Consider the following 21,923-nt stretch of genomic DNA (forward strand, 5'->3'; position numbering starts at 1 on the left):
CACAATTGGTCGTCAATCATTCATGAATCCAGTAATTAAGTTCGATGTACACAATCCTAGTTTTATGTAGAAGATTTCCTTCAATACATAAAAAATACATGTTTTCCCCAATACAAAAAAACAATGTCATATCAAATAAAATTCCATTGAAATTTTTGTTTGTATTTTCGTATCTTGTATCACTGTGAAAAGACACTGTAAATGTCTGCACTTGTAATGTATAAATTCCTAGAAGGATACAGAATGTGTCCACGCTAAATAATGGACGTAAACATAACTTTATGTTAATACAAAGAAGAAAAAGATTCCTAACCGTTTAGTAAAAATTTGTAGGAATATTTCCGGAATATAAGCTTACATATAAAGAAGTATATTCCATCCTTATCTTAACGTATATGTATAGAAGGCGATTTTTTTTATTCATTATCAACCTTCGATTTTTTCTTTTTCTTCTTTTTCTGCAACGAGGTATCTACTTCGCCATTTTCAACGTGTCCATTTTCTTGCCCGTTTTCGAGCGACTGACGTTTTCTCTTTTTATCCTTCTTTTTCTTCTCCAGAGCAGCTAACATGATCTCCGTTTCTATCAGTGCCTCTTTCATTACTTCCAAATTTTTCTTCGGTTCCTTGCCAGTTGTGTAGAACTCTAATCTGTCCTCTACTTGCTGCCGTAATTTTTCACCAAATATCTTCGTCGGCATTTCCGTGAAACAATCAATTCTGGAAGCAATGGAACATTTATTCGCCAGGTACCTCGCAATTCTACCCTTGTTTGCAGTGCCGGCGCGACCGATAAACGTAGAGTGGAACAAGAGTCCGTATTTCGGAGTATTCGACCTTCCACGACTTTTCAACGCTCTGAACAGGGCCTTCTCCGCTCCCAATATTTGAACGGTGGACGCCGGTGCCTTCGCTAAGTTAGTAAGCGATCCCGCGTGCGCTATTAATCTAGCGCCGACTTGATCTCCGATTAAAGTAGCTAAATTCGGTGCTATTCCCGCCATTTTCGACGTTAAATATTCGGCCATCTTCTTCCTGTACCCCACCAATGCGACAACGCGTCCAGCAAAGATCTCAACGTTCATTAAATCAACTGGACTTATGTCCATCCCCATGGACGACTTGGCCGCGTTGACGATAGCATGAGCTCTTGCACTGTCCATAACAATTTCTTCTAACTCCGCCACCTTCTCGTCCGTCAGTTCTTTCCGGTTTTTTATTACTTGCGCCACTCTCGCGTACGTATAATTCTCCGGAACTATCTTTGAAAGTTCTGGGTAGTGATAACTGTACCATTCTCTGAAATCAAAATGTAAAACCAAAATTATTTCCGATTGTCTACTAATCTATTTTATTTCTGATATATTCAAAAAATATACCGTACGTACCGCATACGCATACTGAACGTGTTAATATCCTTGTCCAATTGATCTAGCAAAGCTATACTCTGGATGATCATGTTGTCTACTCGGTTCACGTTGAATTTAACTTTTGCTCTCGAGTAACTGTGTCCAAGACCTAGTTGCGCAATCGCCGAGGTCTGAGCGGTGAAGCCTTTCACCAGATTATGAAAATGCAATCTTATTCCCCTCGTGACTTCAGGAACGGCATTGAGATAATCGCACCTTATGCCCAAAGTTTCGGTGATATTGGCACCGAGTTTGGGATCCGCAACGCCGAGAACAAAATCCTCTTTGGCAAACCCACCGAAGGAGGAATCCAGGAAGAGCTTCAGGTCCTCCGTAACGATTCCTTCGGAGACACTGTTGATATTTTCCAGAGCGGCCAACGCCGTCTTGAAGGGTGAAAACCCATGGTAGGCGACGATCCTGCGGAAACGCGACAGATCTTTCACGGATTCTTCCACCTGAGGTAACTGCATTCCAATCTCCTCGAACTCTTTGACTTTGAATACCGCGTATCCAGCGGCATGTTCAAATAAAATGAAGAGCTGCGACTGTAAAGGAAGCAATTTAATTAGCGCTACGATATAATAGTAATATTCTAATATGAAAAAAATATTGCATTTTGTGTTATTTTGTTTATTTTTCATAATAAATGCCTTTTACTATTATCGTTATTTTCGTTATTGTATTGTTATTATTATTATTTTGTTCTTAGAATAAATAAATATTGTACACAAAGCAACCTGTCCTGATTTGGAGGTTAACCTCAAAATTCGTATAATAATATACAATCGTTCGTGAAATAACTATATTTAAAACGCGCAAACGGAGCCTAAATTACGATTTGAAAAATATTTATCTCAAACTCGGATCTAAAAACATTATTAACGCATAAAATTGTACAAATTGCGACGCTTGCGTATCGATTGCGTATCCGGTCGGCAGGAAAAAATTACAAATTACATCTTGGAATCGGTCACCGTTGCGACACAATTTGGAAATCTTGCACTTACCATTTTTCAAAAATTATATATTTTTTATTTGGCCTACGCTAGGTCGGAAAGAACACTCAACACTCAACGCGCGTGAAACCACGCGAACGCAGAACCCATGTGTGCGTGTTGCAGACTGCAAGATATTAATAACGGAAGTGAGGTAGTAGGTAGATGGATGCGACAGCGTTTCCTGTGATTCGAGACACCGTCTTTTATACCAGGGTACGGTAAGGAAGTTTAAACTTGAAAACAAAAAGAAATATCCTATATTTAGCTTGGACACAATTTTTAAGATGTTAGAAAAAAATGAATTGTTTTATAAAAGATTTTGATTTACCTGCAAAAGAAAATAAACATAAATACACAGAAATATTATATTATTTACGCTGATATATTATATATTATTATATTTACGCTTCTCTCGTATGAGCTTTTAAACTCGCTTTTAAACGACAAAAAGTAAGTATATATTGTTTAGCTCACACTTGCATATACACAGCTGCGTTGGGGAAGCGTGCTATTATTTGCATCATTCTATCTTTATCGTTCGTCAAGCGTAGAACAAGAATAGAGAGCAAATAGCGCGCTCCCGCGAACGTGCAGCATATATAGTCGTTTAAAAGCTCAAGGAGCGTAAATAACGATATCAGCGTAAATAATATAATATTTCTGTATTAATATCGCGCACATTTTTAATGTCACGGTCCTCCTCATCCTCAGTCCTATATTTAACTCGTGTCCGAGCATATATGGTGACTTCTCTTCATATACATGTGTTGCGCACGTAGATTATATTAGGTATACACATTGTATATGAAACCTATAGTTTATAACGCCGATTCCGAACGGCTATATTTTTTTTAGGGAAGTGTTCAATATGGCAAGAATACTTTCGGTGGTTTGCCATTGCCTCTTCCGAGAGAGCTAGGAGAACGAGCAAATATATAATTTTTCTAGCTCTACCGCGGAAAATCGAACCCGGGACCTTTTTGGCTCAATAGACCAGTGCGCTGTCTAATAGGCCACGCTCGTCCACGGATATAGTTTTTAGTAAATAATATAAATTAAAATTGAAATGTATATCTATAATAATTTAATTTATATAATTTAAAACTAATTTTATTTTTGTAAGATTGTTTGCAAAAATAGTTTTAAAAAATATTAATATATCAATTAATCAATCAATCAATCAATCATTCAATTTATAATAATTTACATTGATTACATTGTCTACGCGAAAAAGATTCGTAAGCGTAATGTAAATAATACACAAACAAATCCATGTAGATTCAATCTTAAAATTTACAGCACAATATATCCTAGCTGTTTTCCATTTTCACGCGCACGCGTCTATAATGTCCATTTCTACCCCCCAATGTCGATTAACTTCCTAATTCTTAATTATAACTAGAAAATGATGAAAAGTAAGTTATACCGCGATTAATTAAAGTTAATCTGTATTCATAGAACTGGACATAAAAGGGTTGAATTTTTAAAATTTTAATCTTTATTCACACAGCGCGCGCGTCAAAAGGACCATGCGTTCAATTGGCGGAACGCGCGCATTGATCATATATTTAGAAGTCTTTGGTTTCAACGCGTGCATGGAAACTGGATTATAAGATATATAGAGGATATATCTCGGATCAGTTCGAGCCCCTGTAAAAAAGCCTTGTGTCCAGTTGTCCACGATATTAGAAATCCGAGATCTCGGACGGAGAAAACATTGACCAATCATATTTAAACAATTCGGCAATCGACCAATGCGATTGGTTAATATTCTTTCTCCGTCCGAAATCTCGGGGCGATTTCTAACGTCGTAGACACAAAAGGCTTTTTATTCCGCGATCCGCGCAAAATTTAGTTACGCGTCCGAACGTCAATTCATAATTACATGGACTTTGTCTCTTTTTTTTTTACGAGATTCGCCACTTTAATGTCCATTTCTATCAACGTATAAATTAATTAACTTTAATCTCAGTTCAGCTTATCCTTTATCTTTTTTTAGTTCTAAGAATTAGAAAGAGTCAAAAAGTAACCGAGATTAAAGTTAATCTACATATTTGTAGAAATCAGAACTAAACGTTATTTGCTTTTTCCCAACGAATATAAACATTTCGCGTTCGTACGTACATATGTCTCATTGCGTAATAGATTGTAAATTATCTAGTGTTGCGCGCGTTTATTTTCCCGTTGATAAAACACGCTCGCCTTCGGATCGGATTGGCCCGAGCTTCCGGATCGAATCGAATTTATCGAACGCGCGATCGCGCGTTTCACGTCCGTTTCTACCTACGCGAATCAATTTCAATCTCAATTTAACTTTACTCTTTTTATCCTTCTTCTAATTTCTAGGAACTAAAAAAGAATAAAAAGTAAGTTAAATCGAGATTAAAAGTTAATTCGCCTCGACAGAAATGGACCATCGGGTAGGCGCGCGCCAGCATCCGCCCCTGCCCGCGGCCGCGCGGGCGCGAAACGTCAAGTTGGCAACGGCGGTCTCAGCGTACTATTCCATACTCCATACACCATTCGCCGTTGGCTTCCGGCCGTGTGGTGTCAGTGGTGTGTGCGTCTGTGCGATACGGCTGGCCAGGTGCGCGGGGACGAGTCGTTTTTACCGCGTTCGAGAGAAACCTTGTGCCGTGCGCGTCGAACGGCGGTGTCGGACGGGGATCGTCGCGTTATCCTGGTTATGAGATTGCCGCGGCGCGGAAGACTCGCCGTGCGGTTGCGTCGAACGCGGTAACCGGAACGCCGCGATCGCGGCGTCGACGGGCATATATATATATATATATATAGCCTCTCGCGGCCCGACGTCGGGATCCCGGTGCGAACACCGCGCGCACACGGTCCGTCCGTCGTCCCGTGCCACTTGGCGTGCGTCGCGCGCGTGAGAGAGCGCGACAGCGAAGAGGACGGGAGAGAAAGAGAAAGAGAGAGAGAGAGAGGGAGAGAGCGTTGTCCGCGCGTCCGCGTCCGCGGCGCGTCGAGAAGGCTGCTGAGGGCCGAGGAAGAGGACGAGGAGGACGAGAAGAGGGAAGAATAAAGAGAATCGTCGCGATCGCGGCCGACGATCGGTCGCGATGCCGCTTCTACGCAAACAGCCGTTCCAGCGGCTTCACGTCTCCTCGGACTTCAGGGACGACGACGAGGTCTACCACTGCGAGGTTACGAACGAGATATTCAAGAACTACAAGTGAGTGCTGAGCGCCGCGGGCCTCCGCGGGACGTGGGATACGAGGACGCAACGGCCGCGGGCTTCGGGGCCCGATTGCGTGGTCCTACTCTAAAAGTCCCGCTTGTCATCCCGTCGCGCCGACGACGTTTCGCGTCGCCGTATACGCGGGGGAGCGATACATCATTAAAGCGCGATCGATTGTTTATTATCCGCGGTGGACCGCGGACGCGGGCTTGCGTTACCGCGCGAATAATGCGCCAATTGTCCGGTCCCGACTAAGTACTGCATTGCATAAAAACTGGTGTAATCTTGTCGTAAGATTGTAGACCGAAGCCCCGTCTTGGCTTGTTCCGGCCTGTCTCGGAGGCCCTGGCTCGGAACGAAATTTGTTCCGAAAAGTTTGTTCACATCCACGTGAATGAAGGCGACTTCGATCGAATCCGGATTAACTTGAGCAGCGATTAATTCGACCCGACCAGCCGAATGGCTCGCAGCAAAACGACTGTGGGCGATTCGTCCCCGATCTAATTTTTGCTTCGGACAACGAAGAAGATTAATAAAATTGCGAGTTTAATGTCAATTTCTGTCAATACATATTAACCGTACATATAATTTCGATTTAACTCTTACTTTTTTTTATCTTAGAACTAGAAAAGGATAAAAAATAAGTCAAACCGAGATTTAAAGTTAAATCATTGGTAGAGATGGACATTAGTCGCTGATTAAGCTAATCAGTTTGATCAAAGTCTTCCTAAGGCCAATTTTACTCGAAAATCGTATATTCTATTTCACGCTAAATTCCGTGTCCTCTTTTTTTTTTTTTTTTTTTTTTTTTTTTTTCCCGTACGGTAATGTATGTTGAAATACAGTTAAAAAAAACGTGAATGAACTGATTGTAAACAAACTCGGGAAAGCTTTATCAATTTATCATTTATCGTGCACTTATGCTGCATTATGTTGACAAATTCGCTAATGAATTTTTTCGGTGTCTTAATAATTTGAGAGCGTCATTCGATACAACGACACAGTGTCGTTTTACCACGAATGACATTTTTTTAAATCGTATTTTTTTATTCGGATAAGATTCCACTCAATAGGAACATTCTGACTGATACTCATTAAGAATTTGCATTTACATCATTTATATTAACGACCATCATACGATACGTTGAATAGATAATGAATAAAGATGAATTTTTTTTTGTTTCTTGTTGGAAAATATCTGTTATGTCGGTTTAAGTAAAAATTTGTAGTCAGATATGTATCTCTTACATTTACATTGTTAATTTACAAATTGAATGGATTTTACTATGTTATTAGTTGTTACACCGTCAAATGTGCTTAAACATTTATTAATCTAGTTTCTATATTATTGTTTTAATAAGCTTTTTATAGATATGTATGAACAATTTGAAATTTTGTTAAATGTACATACGAATGAACATAATTACATTCTATGGTCATACACATACATATATATATAAGCTAAATTAACTTTATTTTTAATTTTTAAGTAAATTTAATAAATAACTTATTCGTGTTTTTTAAGGCTTTTATATATTTTGAAGATTTAATAAGTTAAATTAATTTAAAATAAATATACATGTATAAAAATTATTCCATATGAGTTATATTGTAATAAACTTTATGTATTTTCTATTACAGTGAATTTTGCGAGCGGATAATCTTGTGCAACTCTCTTATATGGTCATGTAGTATCACAGGTAAAACTAATATGACATTCGAGGAAGCTTTGCAATGTGAAGAAAATGCGAAGAGGAGCTTGAAAGAATTCCCAATGGAGGTATAATTAAATTTTTATGTAATCTATGTTGAATCATCATTAATATGTATATTATTCTATATGTAAAATTCTATATTTTTTTAGCTGCGAATCCCTATACTTTATCTGGCTAGTAAAACAAATAGATCTTCCTTCAACGAGATGATCGAAGACGTTTACCAATTTGCGAGAGATCGCTATTTTGTAGGAGAAATGGTAGAAGCTAGCTTTACCGACGACGCTTGGTGTAACTGTCATGTTCTTCAAGTTATCGTACCTACGGAACAGCAAGTTAAGGCATATATGAATGAAAATGGCAGGTAAATAAATTAATTGAGTTTTAAACTATTTTATTAATTTTTTTTTTTTTTAATTTTATTGAGTTTATTCTATTTTGCGTCGCTGTTTCAGAAGTCTACAGGAACATTATTATCATCCACCAGCGAAGTTGTTTCGTTACGAGGTAGAACAATTAGATTCTGGAGATTCTGACGTAAGTGAGATTATGATAGTGGAAGCGTCTCAGGTCAGAAGACGAAAGCAGCATTACAGCAGAGATCGTAACAAGATATTTCTTCGTCAACTCTGTGAACAAAATGATAGCGGTATATGGATTGTCAAGGTTAATACAGAATTGTTGATACAAAATTATGAATGTCTGAAGATATTTTTGCGCTCTTGTAATATTACTTTTTGTTTCATTATTGTATAGGAAAGCGTTTTGGAAAAATATGGGATTAACAAAGTACGTTTTGATACCATATTTGCCGGGACACTCCCAGATTTTACGGTGCGTGTAAAAAAATCGGTCAAACAAAAGCAAGAATCTATGGATAAATTTGTCACCTCAAATGTATCAAAACAAAAAACACCCGAGAAAGCGGATCCTCTGAAAAAAGTGAACGATACTGCCGTGGTGAAGAAATTCCGGAAACCAAGGTAAAAGCTATTCGTTAAAGCTTTGTTAAAAGACGTTTATTTAATGTATTTTTTAATATCTCTGAAATATTTTATTAATAGAACGAATGGCAAATTCAAAGAGGAACTTAAAGCAAAAGCTTTGGAGGAGAAAGCGAAACGTAAAGAAGAAAGGGCGTTAAAAAGTGAGCGTAAAAAGGAAAAGAAACAAAAGTTAGCGGCTTTAGCTGCATATATGAAACAATGGAACAAACCGAGAGAAGATCTCGAGTGTGAAGATCTTAGTCCCATTCCTGAACCTACTGTCATTAAGTGCAACATACCGAACGAGAAGTTTGGAGATTTCGCTATGATGACGGAATTTCTTGAATTTTTTAACGAAGAATTAGAAGTGTCCGTATATTTTCCGGGAGGTTTTAATTTGGAACTAGTGGAGAAGGCATTGTTGACAAAAGAAGCGTCGGGTCCGTGGAGCGATCTTTTACAACTGTTATTGTCAAATATATTCAAGTACCAAGCTGGAGAAGACAATGAAAGTGATGCGCAAGCATCCACTTTGTTGGATGACATCAGTGCTTATGAAGGTGCATCATCAATGGCAAAAGCCATCAAGCTCGCTACATTGGCTTCTAGATGGTGCTCGACTTATCAGGGATGCAAATTATCAGAACTCACATTGGATCATGTAACTCTGAGTGAGATTTTGAGGCAACATTTACTAAGCTCCGGGGGACGTATAAGCGAAGCCGCTTCGAAATGGCGATATTCTCAAAAGGGTACGTATGATTTATTATTTAATATTAATATACTTTCTATAAAAAAAAAAAAATTATTGTGATTGTAGGTGGCTATACAAATTTTGATGAACCAGCACTTCTTTTGAGGCTAAATGAAGGCTACCTTTTGCGATTATTGGGCCATCGTAATGTCTGCGAGCTTGAGTTAGACGACAAAATAAAGATTGTCACATGTCTGATCAATCAATTGCTTGCATTTGCATCGATACGCGATGCAATTGAGGAGCGATACGATAAATTGCATCAAGCGAAAAAAGAATTGAAATTGTTCTTGCTTGCCGAACAGAGAAAGGAGAAGGAGGAGAGAGAAAAGATGCGAGAACGCGAGAAAGAGGGAAAGCTCGAGGAAGAAGATCCGAAACCGAAAAAGATCACGCGTGGTAATTACGAAGAAGGAAAGAAAAGAGAAGAATATGAAAATAAACTAAAGGAACTGCAACAAGCGTCAAGGGATGACAAAATGATGATTTATTTAGGCGCAGATAGAGCGCATCGAAGATATTGGAGATTTATATCTATACCAGGTATGTTTTTGTTTTTGTTTTATAAAATGTTTAACATGAAATGTTTAATATCCAAAATTGAGAATAAAAGACTCAATGTTTTATATTTTTTTTCTTATTGATTCTGGTTGCAATTAAGATACATATCACTTTGGATTTAAAAATGTCACATCACGAATTTAAAAACAAAGTTAACTAGTTTGTACTTTTTTTTCTTTTTTTTTTGCATTTAACATAACTTGTTTACTTCAATATCTTTTCAAGAAAAATATTTTTAATGAGATATGTTAATCAATATCTTTGTTTTTTTTTTTATGAAACTAGATTCACAGTTTTATTAAAATTAAAATATTCACATTGCGCTTTATTTGATTATACTTTTATAATTATTATTACTTTAAAAATGTAATTAAAAAAGAAATTTTATAACATTCAATTTTTTTATTCTCAGAGTGTAACTTTCCAATATTATTAACTTACAAAAGTTTACAACACCTCTTAAAAAAGTTATTACTTTAATTAATTTTTCTTAATCTTTATTGTTCTAGGATTATTTGTCGAAAATGACGAACTTTGGCCTGGAAATTGTCTTCCCGAGGGTACGCCGCACCATCCCGAGTTGCAAGACAAGGAGGCAACCTACGCATATCTAAAAAATAAATTTGAGGATGAGTTCAGTGACAAAGAAAATAGTTTCAAGAAATTGAAGAAATCACCCAAGAAGCTTCTATCCTTGGATAAAAATGGTGTCAAATCGCCACGGAAAGAACCAAGCCCACGAAAAGAATTCAAACAAGATCTCACCAACATCAAAAGAAGCTTAGTACTGTGTACAGGAGATAAAGATTGTCCTGTTCATTGCAAGAGATCACCGACAAAGTGGAGCTTTTACGGAAATCAAGAAGACATTCAAGCGTTAATAGATAGTTTAAGTACAAGGGGTGTCAGGGAGAGCGAGCTTAGAAATAATCTTTTACAAGAGATGGACAATTTGCTCCTCGTTATCGATGAATGTCCTAAACACAGACTAAATCCTGAAGTTGTAAGTATATTTTTATATAGTTTATTAAAGTATATTACCTCTACACCTATACTATATAGTTATGCGTAGTTAAAGGACGAAAAGTAAATGGATATTCGTACGTAGTTTTCAGACTCGAGTAAAGGGCAAATTAATAAGGCGGTTAAGAAAAATAAATATGAAAATGCGAACTTGAGTTTTCCTCCTGATATGTCGATCGACGATGTGATGGAATTGACTTTGAGAGATCACATTTTGGATTTCGAAGACAAGATCAACTCGGGTTGTCTAGGATCCCTTAAGATTATCAATCGTGCCATCTGGAGGAACGCGATTAACCAGAGAAGTTATGACAAACAATGTGACAAGTTGATGTGTGCCGGTAGTGAGGTAGACATAGATACACCGCCTAATGCTTTGATAGACAAGATAAAGAACGAGTCTAAACACAGCAGACCCGGTACTCCCGACTCTGAGGTTGGGAGCATTAGCATAAAGACTTACAAGGACCCAGGAATATACCTAGGTTTACCCGGCGATGATGAAATGGTGGCCGATCAAAGGCAACAGGCAGCTGTCAAACAGCTGGCTTGTGCTATTTTACAGTTGTCCCACGCTATAGAACAAAGGTACTTACAAAGACCATTGGGGCCCGATCAAAAGGACAAAAAATGGTCGGGCGAGGAGGCACGAGAGAGATGGGAACAATCATTAATAGCGTCTACGAACTGGTCCCAGTTGTTCGTTCACTTAAGTACTTTGCATAATAGTGTCGCGTGGGACAGAAGCGCGTTAAACGCTCAGTGTCGTATATGTCGAAGGCGTAGGGATGCGGAGAACATGTTGCTTTGCGACGGATGCAACAGGGGACACCATCTCTATTGTCTGAAACCGAAACTTAATGTAATTAATAGTTTATTATATTGACGTTTCCGTAATAGAGCGATCGACTGAATTATCATTTCCTCGTATATTTCCTATATATAGGCTGTACCACCGGGAGACTGGTTTTGTACAGCATGCAGACCGCCGGAGATAAAACCCAAAGAAAAAGCTCAAAAGCGGAAAAGATTCGAGGATGAGCTCGAAGAGGAGACAATATTGACCAAAGAGACGCGACACAATCGCGCGAGGCGCGCACCGCAAAGCGACGACGAGGGCGACCAAGAAGACGATCAAAACGACGAGGACAGCGAGGAAGATATGTAAGCTTGTGTCTCCATAGCATTAAAATATGTTATCTTAATTATTATTGTTAATGTTTTTAATTTTTTTTTACTGTGTTAGAAACGTACGACTAGAGAACTTATGCGCGTCGTGTAAAAGCGGTGGGAAAGTGATTGCTTGCGACACATGTCCGAATCGTTATCACTTGGAATGCGTAGAACCGCCATTGTCGAGGGCTCCTAGAGGAAGATGGTCTTGCACTAAATGCAAAGCCAAAAGAAGGAACGCAACGAAAGGTAATGGGGAAATAATACGGAGAAATCAACGGAGGAGTATACGGGCGAAAATGTCTCAAGGGCGTTTTTCTTTTGTTATAATTTAAGAAGAAAAAATTTCCCGCGTTTAATGTAGATCAAAAGTAGAGGCGTAGACACAAATTGTTATAAGGATATTATAAAGAAGTTTCTTAGAGTTAAAATTATGTTAATAGTGAGGGGGCGCGAGAGGGAAAGAGACAAGGAGAGGCTGTGCGCAGCAGCAGCACGCTCTCGCATCCATGGCTTTGCCAAGAGCCTCCTCACTACAGAATCTACAGACTGGGACGGTCTGTATTATATCCCTTTTTTTTACTGTGTATATATATGTGCGTAGCATCACCATGGCCAATCTTTTTATTTTTTTTTATTTTTGGAAAGCACCGCACGTTAGAAGAAGACCCGTACGTTCATCATCGGGGGTCTATTCATTATTAATATCTGAATAATTCCTATAATTTTTATTTTGGGGATAGCATACTAACCGAATGAATTATTTACTATAAATCTGTCGACTTCTGCTTCTTGTTTTCAATTATTATATTAAACGTTTCTGCATTATCACTTATTTTTTCGGAAAGATGATATTTCTCTTCCGTTAGTATATATCTGGACAAGGAAAATTTGTATAAATTAATATGATAAATAATTATTATGTACTATAATTAATATAAATCTGGATTAATTGTATATCAACTTTTTTTTATTTTGAAATGTAGAAGTAGTCTTCTTATACAATAATTTTTCATAGTATGTATAAAATCGAATAATTGAAATAAAATATAGGACGATACATGGCACACGTACACATACGCATATAATTCTTGTTTTGACCTCCGAGTAAAATGGGACTTATTCTGGACAGACCCTAATATAGCATTACATCCCTGTCATGTAAATGCTTGATACATCTTATCATCTTGGCAATGAAATTCGTAGGCTATTGCTAACCCATGTGCATATCACATGAATATCAACATCAATAGAACTTTAGTTTTTAGCATGGACTTCACTTCATAAGTAATTCCAAATTGAACCGACAAAATGTGATGTGCTAATTTGAAAAATTTTGATGTACAGATAGCAGTGCATCGGATGACACTGAACCGAGACAAACGCGGCGTGCGACGAAAAGAGCCGCCGAAATTGAACACGGAGACAAGAATTCGATTAGGGGATCTATGGCTAAATTGCAAGAATTGTTGACCGATATCAAGCATCACAGAGATTCGTGGCCGTTTCTGTCACCCGTTACGAAGGATGAAGTTCCGGATTATCACGATATCATCTCCAATCCGATGGACTTTGGAACTATCAAGTTCAAACTTAATAACGGCGACTACGAGACGGTAGATAAATTCTTTAGCGATTGCCAATTGGTCTTTGAAAACTGTGGATTGTACAACAAGGAACATAGTTCCGTATACAAGTAAGTAATCAACACATTATTTTTATCTCTATTTCACACAAGTTCGGATGCCAGAGATTAAGATTCATGTTGCATAGATAAATCTATTAATGTTAATTAATATGTAGTATTAATTTATATATTTCATCCATATTATTAACAATAATTATTAATTATATGCACACATTGATTTTAATTAACGCATCATGTAATTATTATTAATAACACTGATAAATTAACATCTTTATCATTTTTGTATTTTTATACTAATTTAACTCAGTGTATAGATAAATTGTTGGGTGTGATTTGGATTATGTCGGTAGAATATGACAAATCTAACAAAATGTAACAAATACAAACGCTATAATACTTGGTAAGATAATATTATCATTACACAAAAGGCTAATATACATGTTGTAAATAATTAAATGTGATTAACTATTTTATAATTGCTTAACGGAAGGATTCGATTTTTCTTACGTCTTTTTACAAAATTTGCGAACGTGTTAATTCGTTTGTAACTTTAATAGACTTTGTTGTTGTTGATGTAAATAATCTTTGGCCTCCGAACCAGCTTAAAAATATGAATGTATGAAGCGAGGCTATGTCTGGTTAAAAATAGTTACGTGTATAGTGCAGGTATGCGATTACGCAAGTACTTCGAGAAACGCTGCAAAGAATTAGGCTTGAATTTCGATGAAGCACTTTTCCAAGAACCCAATATTAAGAGGCCGAGATTGGTTAGCGATGACGACGAGGAAGACGGTGCGTCAGGAAGCGAAGACGACGAAAGTGAAGCGCAGAAAAGAAGATAGAATGAAAAAGATTAGATCTATATATATATAAATATATATATTTCATTACGATGTATACTCATGAAATTTAAATCTAGAGCCGCTCATATTTTATATATTTTGAACTCAGCATATATGTGGACTTGTATACCGATGTTGAGCGGTCGAAAGATTCTGTATGTAGCTCAAGACATTTGTAAATTGTATACTTTGATTCTTTCGACAGAGTAATATAAAATTACATTGATGACAATTCACGGAATAGTACAATTACGAAGATTTTATTCTACAGAATCACCGATGCAAATATACGAAAAAAAGAAAATGTCTACAGTCGACTTCTTCGAGGCTTGTAATAAAGACGGTACGCAGTATTATTTGCATATACATAGCCGCACATATACTTTTAGATATAATCGCGCACTCATAGAGCATTATAAAACGACATATACCAGCCGATTAGTTTTATTCGCTTCGATCAGTACAAGAATAGCATTATTTTCTTTATATATGTAAACAAGGAGAGATGCTCGATATATTCTCGCATCGTTAATTATTTATTTTAACATTATTCACGTAAAGCGGCAATCCTATATGTATACACATTGCCGTAATTATATTAAGAATCGTTAATTGTATACATGATAAATCGCACTATAAATTTTACTTTTCTCAAAATCGTCTGTACGCGAGCTTTAATGATGAGTACGAGCACAGCTTAGGAAAAAAAAGCATAAGTTATAAAAGCGTCATTCATAAAGCTTATGTTTGTAGATCCAGACAATAAAATTGGATACTTTTGTACTGCGTGTTCTGTGACTTATCAAACTGAGAAGTGTTATTTCAATTGTTCTGTAACGCCTATGTAAATTTACGTTCCATGTTAATAGTACTTATTTTTTTCCGTTTTAGTTTATTTTTGACATTTTTTAATTTCAGGCTAGATTTATATAAGCTATGGTACAAAATATCGATTGTATTACACAGTAAAGTGTTCTTTTTAGTCATGTATATTTTATACGATTATTTTGATAACACATCTTCAAATAGACTTTTTTTCAACAATCCTCTGCCTCTCCATAAATTATCTCACACATATGATTTTAAGGATTTATTTCTTCTAATTGGACAGAGAAAGGATTACAAGTTCTCTTTCTCCAATACATAATTTGTTTTAACATACAACTCTAACGATCATCATTTTAATGATGACCAGTGCCCTCGAACATTTCCCGGTGGATTTTGTCCCACTTCGCAACGTTCTCAGGAGCGTACGCTGAAAACAAAAGTAGAGGATGATGCATATTTCGTTAAATCGGACAGACATCGAGACGTGATGTTAATACTCACATAGCTTTTGAATTTTATAAAATATCGGGAACGATACAAGTGTGCCGATCAGCAAATATCTATACAGCCAACTGTGTTTTATGTAATATCTGTACGGGAACTGAACAATCTTCGCAGTTAAGGTATATGGGTATTTCATGGGTCGAAAAGGTGCGCCTTGCGACATGTTGGTCGTCTGTAACAGATAAACTGTAATTAGATCCTTTGTGCCCAATAATGTAAATGGCAATAGTAATATGATAGACTGTGCGAGAGATCTGTTAGCGCAATTTTGCAAGTGTATCACAGTATCAAGTACACCCGACTAGTAAGTCTGTAACTCTTAACGGCAATGTTCTTATGTTGTATTGTCGCAGCTTTTTTATTTATTTAAATTGTATTTGTGTAACACGACAATGTAACAATAACGACACTATCATTAAAAATTACAGAATAGAACTGCAGGTGTTCAAGCGCAGATTACACTTATGTTGATAACCTATAAAAATTATGCAAAAGGATTTCCTCTCTCGTTATATATATTCAAATCACAAAAAATAGAGATCATACACGATTCACATTGTTAGTGCAAACAGAATAAGTTTGGAATAGTGTGATTTCAATCGACCGATCATAAATCCTTGAAGAAAGAAAATGACAGGCGAATGGGACGTATGTGTGACGACTTAACCTCGCTTGTCGCCAGCGATCGTTATAAATTACAAAAGGAAATGATTATCGTGCGCTCGCTTTTTTAACTTCATGTTTAACAATTTTTAATTACTCACTTTTGGATTTATAATATATTACGATAACAACTGCGTGAATTTGGGAATTATGTAATGTATCTATCCTTCTCCGAATCGTAGGCGAAGGATGCGGCACGAATAAAGAAATGAGTTAGAGAGTTAGAGGGGCATAAGAATCTGGCCTGATTGCCTGATTGGCTACGCTACTTCACGCTACTTCTCCGTGGCAGCACTTCATATTCCCGCCCACATTTGCAATTTGTTGGGCTACCATACGGTTATTTATTTTCATTGCTTCTCACATCCACAATTATTAATTGATGATGCAAAAAATTAATTTCTCTATAAAACTTAAAAAGTTTTGTACAATTTCAAATTTTTCGTATAATATAATATTAAGAAACGAGTCTTGAGATGAAAAAAAGCGGAGTCGAACTCTGCGACGATTGCGCCTTGTGAAACAAAAACTACTTCTAAACTGTGAAATATCCAACTTTATTTGATAAATACAATTGTTTGTAACCTAATACATCGCCAATTGAGAGCACAATCAGTTTCCTCCTTTCTTTTTCTTCCTAATATCAGATTCTTTTTTTGTTTTCATAACAACATAACGCGATTTCTCGCGAAATTTTGTACAGTCGAATTTTTATATTTACTTATCAGGCCTGAGTTAGCATGTCTATCCTTAATTTTCCTTTTAGCCCCCATTTCGATTGGTCTGGCCAGACAATAATCTAATTCAGTCCTGACATAATACAAGAGCTCGACTGTAACAATGTGTAACAAAGCTTGAATAAAATCTACGAATGTTACGGATAGAACGCTTGTAGAGGTTTATTATTGCTTGTTAACACCTCTCATTTCATCAAAGCGTGTACCACTGCTTTGGCATTCAATGATTTTAGATCGGTGTAAGTTTGGCCGGTTCCAACAAAAACAATAGGTTGACCAGTGATGTATGTCATTGTGATAGCTGCGCCGACCTGTAAATAATATTTGTGAGTAAATGGTGTGTAAAAAATTAATAGATATTACGTAGGAAAATATATTTCCTATGCATATATACATGTGTGGGGGTGTGTTATATTATATTTAATATATATTTTTATATAATAAAATCAATATATTAATATAAATATAATAATTTATGTGTTCTATATAGAAATTAAATTACTTAAAACGAGATCAAACAAAATATAATTTTTGCAGGACAAATATCAATCCTACAGAATAATTCTTAATTGTATATTTTCGTATTTCAGGAATCAAGAACTTCAAAAAATTCGACAAAAAAAATAAATATGTGATAAAGATTATACATAGAAAGAAAAACTTACCTTATCATCGATCGTATCGAACTTCGTCAACACGATACCGTCGATAATATGAGGATTGGCAGATTGACTGTAGTCAGCTAAGGCCTGATTGAATTTCACCAGCTGATCCACAGCTTCGTTGCCGACTAGAGCTTCCCCCACGAATAATACCAAGTCCGGCTCGTTCACTTTAATCAGCTTCGCCAGAGCTCGCATCAACGGTTCATTATCCTGCATTCTACCGGCAGTGTCGACCAGGACAACATCAACCCTGGAGTCCCTCGCAAAGCGTATCGCTTCCATGGCGATACCCGCGGCATCCTTACCGTAACCCTTCTCATATAGCTGCACCATCGATTGATTCCCGTGCTTCTCTGGTGGATGTAGAGCGTTCAGATGCCGCATATGCGTCCTCAGTTGTTCGACAGCTCCAGCTCTGAATCATAAAATTATTGTCATTATAGGTTAAATTAATTGTAAAACTGTTATACATGAAACTTGTTAGAATTTATACTATACAGAATGAGGCATGTTATAAGTGACAAATTAAAATATCTTAAAAAATATTTATTTTGAAATAATTGAAATAAAAGAAATGTATGTGCGTATAAAAAATAAGAAAAATTGTATTTCAAACACATTTATAAGATATAATAAGATATTACTATTAAATAATAGTAATTTAATTTAAAAAATGATAATAAATCTTTAAAAAATTGGTGGGCAAAATTAGCATGTTTTGTTAATTTTGTCAATACTCATTTACCTGAATGTATCGCATGCAGCTATCAACACGCGGAAATTATTTTCTATTAACCAGAAACAGATTTTGGCCAAATTCGTTGACTTGCCGACCCCGTTGACGCCACAGAAAGTCATCACGTAAGGCCTGTTACTCTTCTTCGCTTCTAAAGCGTCTCGCAGAATATCAATTCTTCTCTTGGGCGACAGTATTTGTACTAGAGCGTCCGTTAGGGTGGTTTTAACGGTGTTTGCTACGCTGTCGAAGGTGCCAAGTACTTTTCCTTCCAGCTTTGTGCCAACAGAATCGCATAACTTTTGCGCGATGTCCGCGGCAACATTCTTGGTGATTAAATGATCCTTTAGTTTCTCCAAAACCGGTAACATATCATCCTGCTTCAGAGATTTGCTGCCGACCAGACTCTTGAACATGGAGAACATACTCGTTTTTTTCTGCATCTGCTGCTGCTTGGATTGCTCTATCTCTTCCTGATCGGAACTATCTTCAGAATCGCTGTTCACTTCGAGATCGCGTATACTACCTTTCATCTGTCCAACTAGCTACAGGGAAAGCAACGGAAGATATAAATGAACAATATAAATAATGAAAATATATATGACAAATCTCAATTTCTTCGGCTGAGAATCACAGTTCATTCAATATATTTCATTTCTTTCACACTTCTCTTCGTCCATTTTATTTCAATTATTTTCTTCGATTCGCCATTGTAAGAATTAACTCATTCTATATTCATTAACAATTATATACAATTTTTTTATACACAATTTTCCAAAAATAAAAAAGAATGAAACGATAGAACCTGATTATCAGTTTGAAAATATTAAATCGATCAAAGAAATTCATAAGATTCTCAGTCTAATCAAATAGAAAGTAGGAAATAAACTTTTCAATAAATTTGATACTAAAAGAATGCAAAAGAAAAAATATTACAGCTGTATTGGCTGCCACATAATCGTCATTCTCTTCGGGCTTGTCTTTAGTTCGCTCTAATGTAGCAAGATCCTTGGTTGTGCCACCCAATTCCCAGATGCGTGGTTTCTTGCCAGCTTTCTCAGGTTTAGGACTTTTCCTGGTACGATATTTGTTTTTATTACGTTATTACTTTTTATAAATTTGTTATTTTATATATATATTAACAATTACAAATTCTTTTTTATAAAAATAAAATTAAAATAAATTAAAAAGAGAATGTATCCTTACTGCTTGTCAGCTTTCTTCTTTCCCGCCATTTTCTGAGCGAGCTTCATACGATTGGTGATCAACGTTTCTTCATCGAGTTCCCCATTATGTTCCACTTGCTGTTTCGGCAACTCTTGTCTTGGAATATCTTGAATTTTTGCTGCAGCATCAAGATACATTTAATTTAATACAAAGCATTAAATAAAGGGAAAAAAATTCCAAATAAAATTTCAGCAAACTAAAGTTATATGTGTTAATTTTATTATTTTATTCATGCAATATTACACAATAGCACACCAGCATGCAAGGATTTCGCAAATGCTACTTACTATGATAATCCCCATTACAGTTATTTGCTTTCTTCTTTTTACCTAGAAGCGAAGAAGAAAATCACCGCTGTTTTAGCATTATCCAGATTGAGAAGGAAAAAATTACCGAATAAAAATAGCTTGTAATTCCAAATGCTACATCAGTCTCCTTACTGTTTCGTACCGCGAAAATAAAATAAACGTAATATTCCTATATTTCTACTATACTATATTTCTTTTTTCCCTGAGAACATTGTTATTGCATAAATGTTATTTTTGTAAATTCTACGTGTGTATGCGTGTAAACTTTCCCTTATACAGCAAATCTGAATATTATGTTTAAAAATGACTACAAATAAGATTTACCCTTCTTTTACTTTTTTCTTTTAAATTTAGATTTTAAAATTCAAGCTTATTTTTCTCAAAATTAGGTAAAGCTATATACACTGTCAACGCATTACAACGTAATTATACTATTGGTTATGATTATACCTGGCTTCTTATCATCTTTATCGTCCTTTCTCTCGATCATACTAGCAACAGTCTTCTTGGATTTCTGACTCTCGTCAAAAGTGCGCATTTGCTTCGGTATCTTAGCCTGTGAGCGCGACCAGTGTTCAGCTCGTTCGAGCACCGAACGATAGGCTGGTTCAAATTCAAAATTGGCGAACCAGCTTGAATTCTCGAGTTCGTTCTTGAAGCGATCCCTAAACTCCAAATGGATATCATTCAGAAATTTATCCACGTAGGATAACTGCAGTATCTTCTGATACGCCACCACAAATACCAGCTCGAACTCGTTGTCGAGTTTATACTGTAGTCGCAGGGAGTCATGATCAAAGCTGTGATTCCCTGTACGTTCCTGAAAAATTAGTTTTTGTAAAGAACCTCATCTTCTTAAATCTCACAGATACAGAGAATTACTAATAACATATATAAAAAAAAAAAAAATTCATTTTACATATTTAATTCTTTAACACCAAGTTCCATTTACTTTTAATATTTTATATAAAACTATATATATATATATTTATTGACAAGTTTTCATTACACCAGCACCGACATTTAACTTTTTTAGATGAAGCAGAATTATATTATCCAAATAAACTTTTCACAGAAAAATAAAATACAGAAAACTTGTTTTTTTTATAACACATCCATTCTTTTGATTTAATTTAATTTTATTTACAAAGCAAAAGAATCTTTCATAAGACAATTTGTTTTGACAACTCTAACCATATGGTGCATTTAACCTAACGACCTCGTTCTTACTAATTATGTACAACTAGTTTGCAAATTCAAAGAACATCTGTAGATTTTGAAACAGTTTTCAACCAAGCTTTACATGTATAAAATATATATTCCTGTTTTATATTATACTATTGGACTACTTCTATTTGTCGAAATGACAGATCGGGAAAAAGATAAAAATCTGAAGACATGTGACATGTGAGAACAAATACCTGCGGTATTTAAAAAATATAAATGAGATACCGTCGAGAGGAGTCGACGATCAAGTGGATCAGAACGTGAGTTTAACGCGAGAAGATCGAAGAGATGTATCGTGCAATACGGGGTCAAAGGTCGCCAGACCGTCGACTTGTGCCTGTCACTCCTGTCAGACGCGCGGTCACACTCTCGCGACTCACCTGCAATATAACGCTCCTTATCAGGGCATTGACGCTGGGCGCGAAAATCTGGGACGTGCTCTGGAAGTACCAGAGCACTATGCCGCCCTTGCTGAATATCGTGAAAAGATCGAGCATGATTCTTACGATGCTTAAACGCGAGAGACAGAAAGAGAGAGAGAAAGAGAGAGAGAACCTGCCTCTTGTAAACGGCCGAACGACGACTTTCGACCTAACCCTAGAGGCGCAATGAGTGACGGCGACGGGCGATTTTCTTGGGACGCTTTTGCCAGGCCGTACGTACAGTAGCGCCACACATCCACCTTCAGGAATTGGAACTACGAGTCACATCCACTTTTCG

General features: G+C 36.4%; 4 protein-coding genes across 9 annotated transcripts; 1 reads left to right on the plus strand and 3 right to left on the minus strand.

The window, feature by feature from the left end:
* Positions 1 to 140: 140 nt before the first annotated feature.
* Positions 141 to 2,576, minus strand: Nop56 (Nop56 ribonucleoprotein). The gene is made up of 3 exons (XM_077405565.1): positions 2,420 to 2,576; positions 1,389 to 1,957; positions 141 to 1,299 (listed from the first exon to the last, which is right to left on the minus strand). Exons 1-3 carry the CDS (start codon positions 2,420 to 2,422, stop codon positions 417 to 419), a joined length of 1,455 nt encoding a protein of 484 aa, XP_077261691.1. The 5' UTR covers positions 2,423 to 2,576; the 3' UTR covers positions 141 to 416.
* A 2,356-nt stretch (positions 2,577 to 4,932) lies between these two features.
* Positions 4,933 to 14,612, plus strand: Acf (ATP-dependent chromatin assembly factor large subunit). Of its 4 annotated transcripts, none has more exons than XM_077405552.1 (14): positions 4,933 to 5,600; positions 7,248 to 7,386; positions 7,471 to 7,685; positions 7,777 to 7,987; positions 8,078 to 8,304; positions 8,386 to 9,059; positions 9,128 to 9,604; positions 10,132 to 10,625; positions 10,731 to 11,507; positions 11,592 to 11,809; positions 11,892 to 12,067; positions 12,262 to 12,375; positions 13,166 to 13,514; positions 14,116 to 14,612. In XM_077405552.1, the coding sequence occupies exons 1-14, from the start codon at positions 5,488 to 5,490 to the stop codon at positions 14,306 to 14,308; spliced, it is 4,377 nt and encodes a 1,458-aa protein (XP_077261678.1). In that variant the 5' UTR covers positions 4,933 to 5,487; the 3' UTR covers positions 14,309 to 14,612. The 4 variants fall into 4 exon arrangements, with proteins under 4 accessions (XP_077261678.1, XP_077261681.1, XP_077261680.1 ...); XM_077405555.1 differs by having other exon boundaries at positions 14,128 to 14,612; XM_077405554.1 differs by having other exon boundaries at positions 7,780 to 7,987.
* A 773-nt stretch (positions 14,613 to 15,385) lies between these two features.
* Positions 15,386 to 16,561, minus strand: Roh (reduction of Rh1). 2 transcript variants are annotated; one of them, XM_077405569.1, is made up of 3 exons: positions 16,405 to 16,561; positions 15,638 to 15,812; positions 15,386 to 15,563 (listed from the first exon to the last, which is right to left on the minus strand). In XM_077405569.1, exons 2-3 carry the CDS (start codon positions 15,801 to 15,803, stop codon positions 15,490 to 15,492), a joined length of 240 nt encoding a protein of 79 aa, XP_077261695.1. In that variant the 5' UTR covers positions 15,804 to 15,812; positions 16,405 to 16,561; the 3' UTR covers positions 15,386 to 15,489. The 2 variants fall into 2 exon arrangements, with proteins under 2 accessions (XP_077261695.1, XP_077261697.1); XM_077405571.1 differs by having other exon boundaries at positions 15,638 to 15,826; positions 16,405 to 16,504.
* A 275-nt stretch (positions 16,562 to 16,836) lies between these two features.
* On the minus strand, positions 16,837 to 21,831 carry Srpralpha (signal recognition particle receptor alpha). Of its 2 annotated transcripts, XM_077405563.1 has the most exons (8): positions 21,584 to 21,830; positions 20,427 to 20,796; positions 19,956 to 19,997; positions 19,648 to 19,786; positions 19,378 to 19,516; positions 18,451 to 18,986; positions 17,706 to 18,120; positions 16,837 to 17,351 (listed from the first exon to the last, which is right to left on the minus strand). In XM_077405563.1, the coding sequence occupies exons 1-8, from the start codon at positions 21,698 to 21,700 to the stop codon at positions 17,226 to 17,228; spliced, it is 1,884 nt and encodes a 627-aa protein (XP_077261689.1). In that variant the 5' UTR covers positions 21,701 to 21,830; the 3' UTR covers positions 16,837 to 17,225. The 2 variants fall into 2 exon arrangements, with proteins under 2 accessions (XP_077261689.1, XP_077261690.1); XM_077405564.1 differs by lacking the exon at positions 19,956 to 19,997 and having other exon boundaries at positions 21,584 to 21,831.
* Between the last annotated feature and the right edge of the window lie 92 nt (positions 21,832 to 21,923).

Source organism: Temnothorax americanus, unplaced genomic scaffold, assembly GCF_048541705.1.
Source record: "Temnothorax americanus isolate GAGA-0224 unplaced genomic scaffold, ASM4854170v1 Scaffold2, whole genome shotgun sequence".
NCBI classification, from domain to species: domain Eukaryota; kingdom Metazoa; phylum Arthropoda; class Insecta; order Hymenoptera; family Formicidae; genus Temnothorax; species Temnothorax americanus.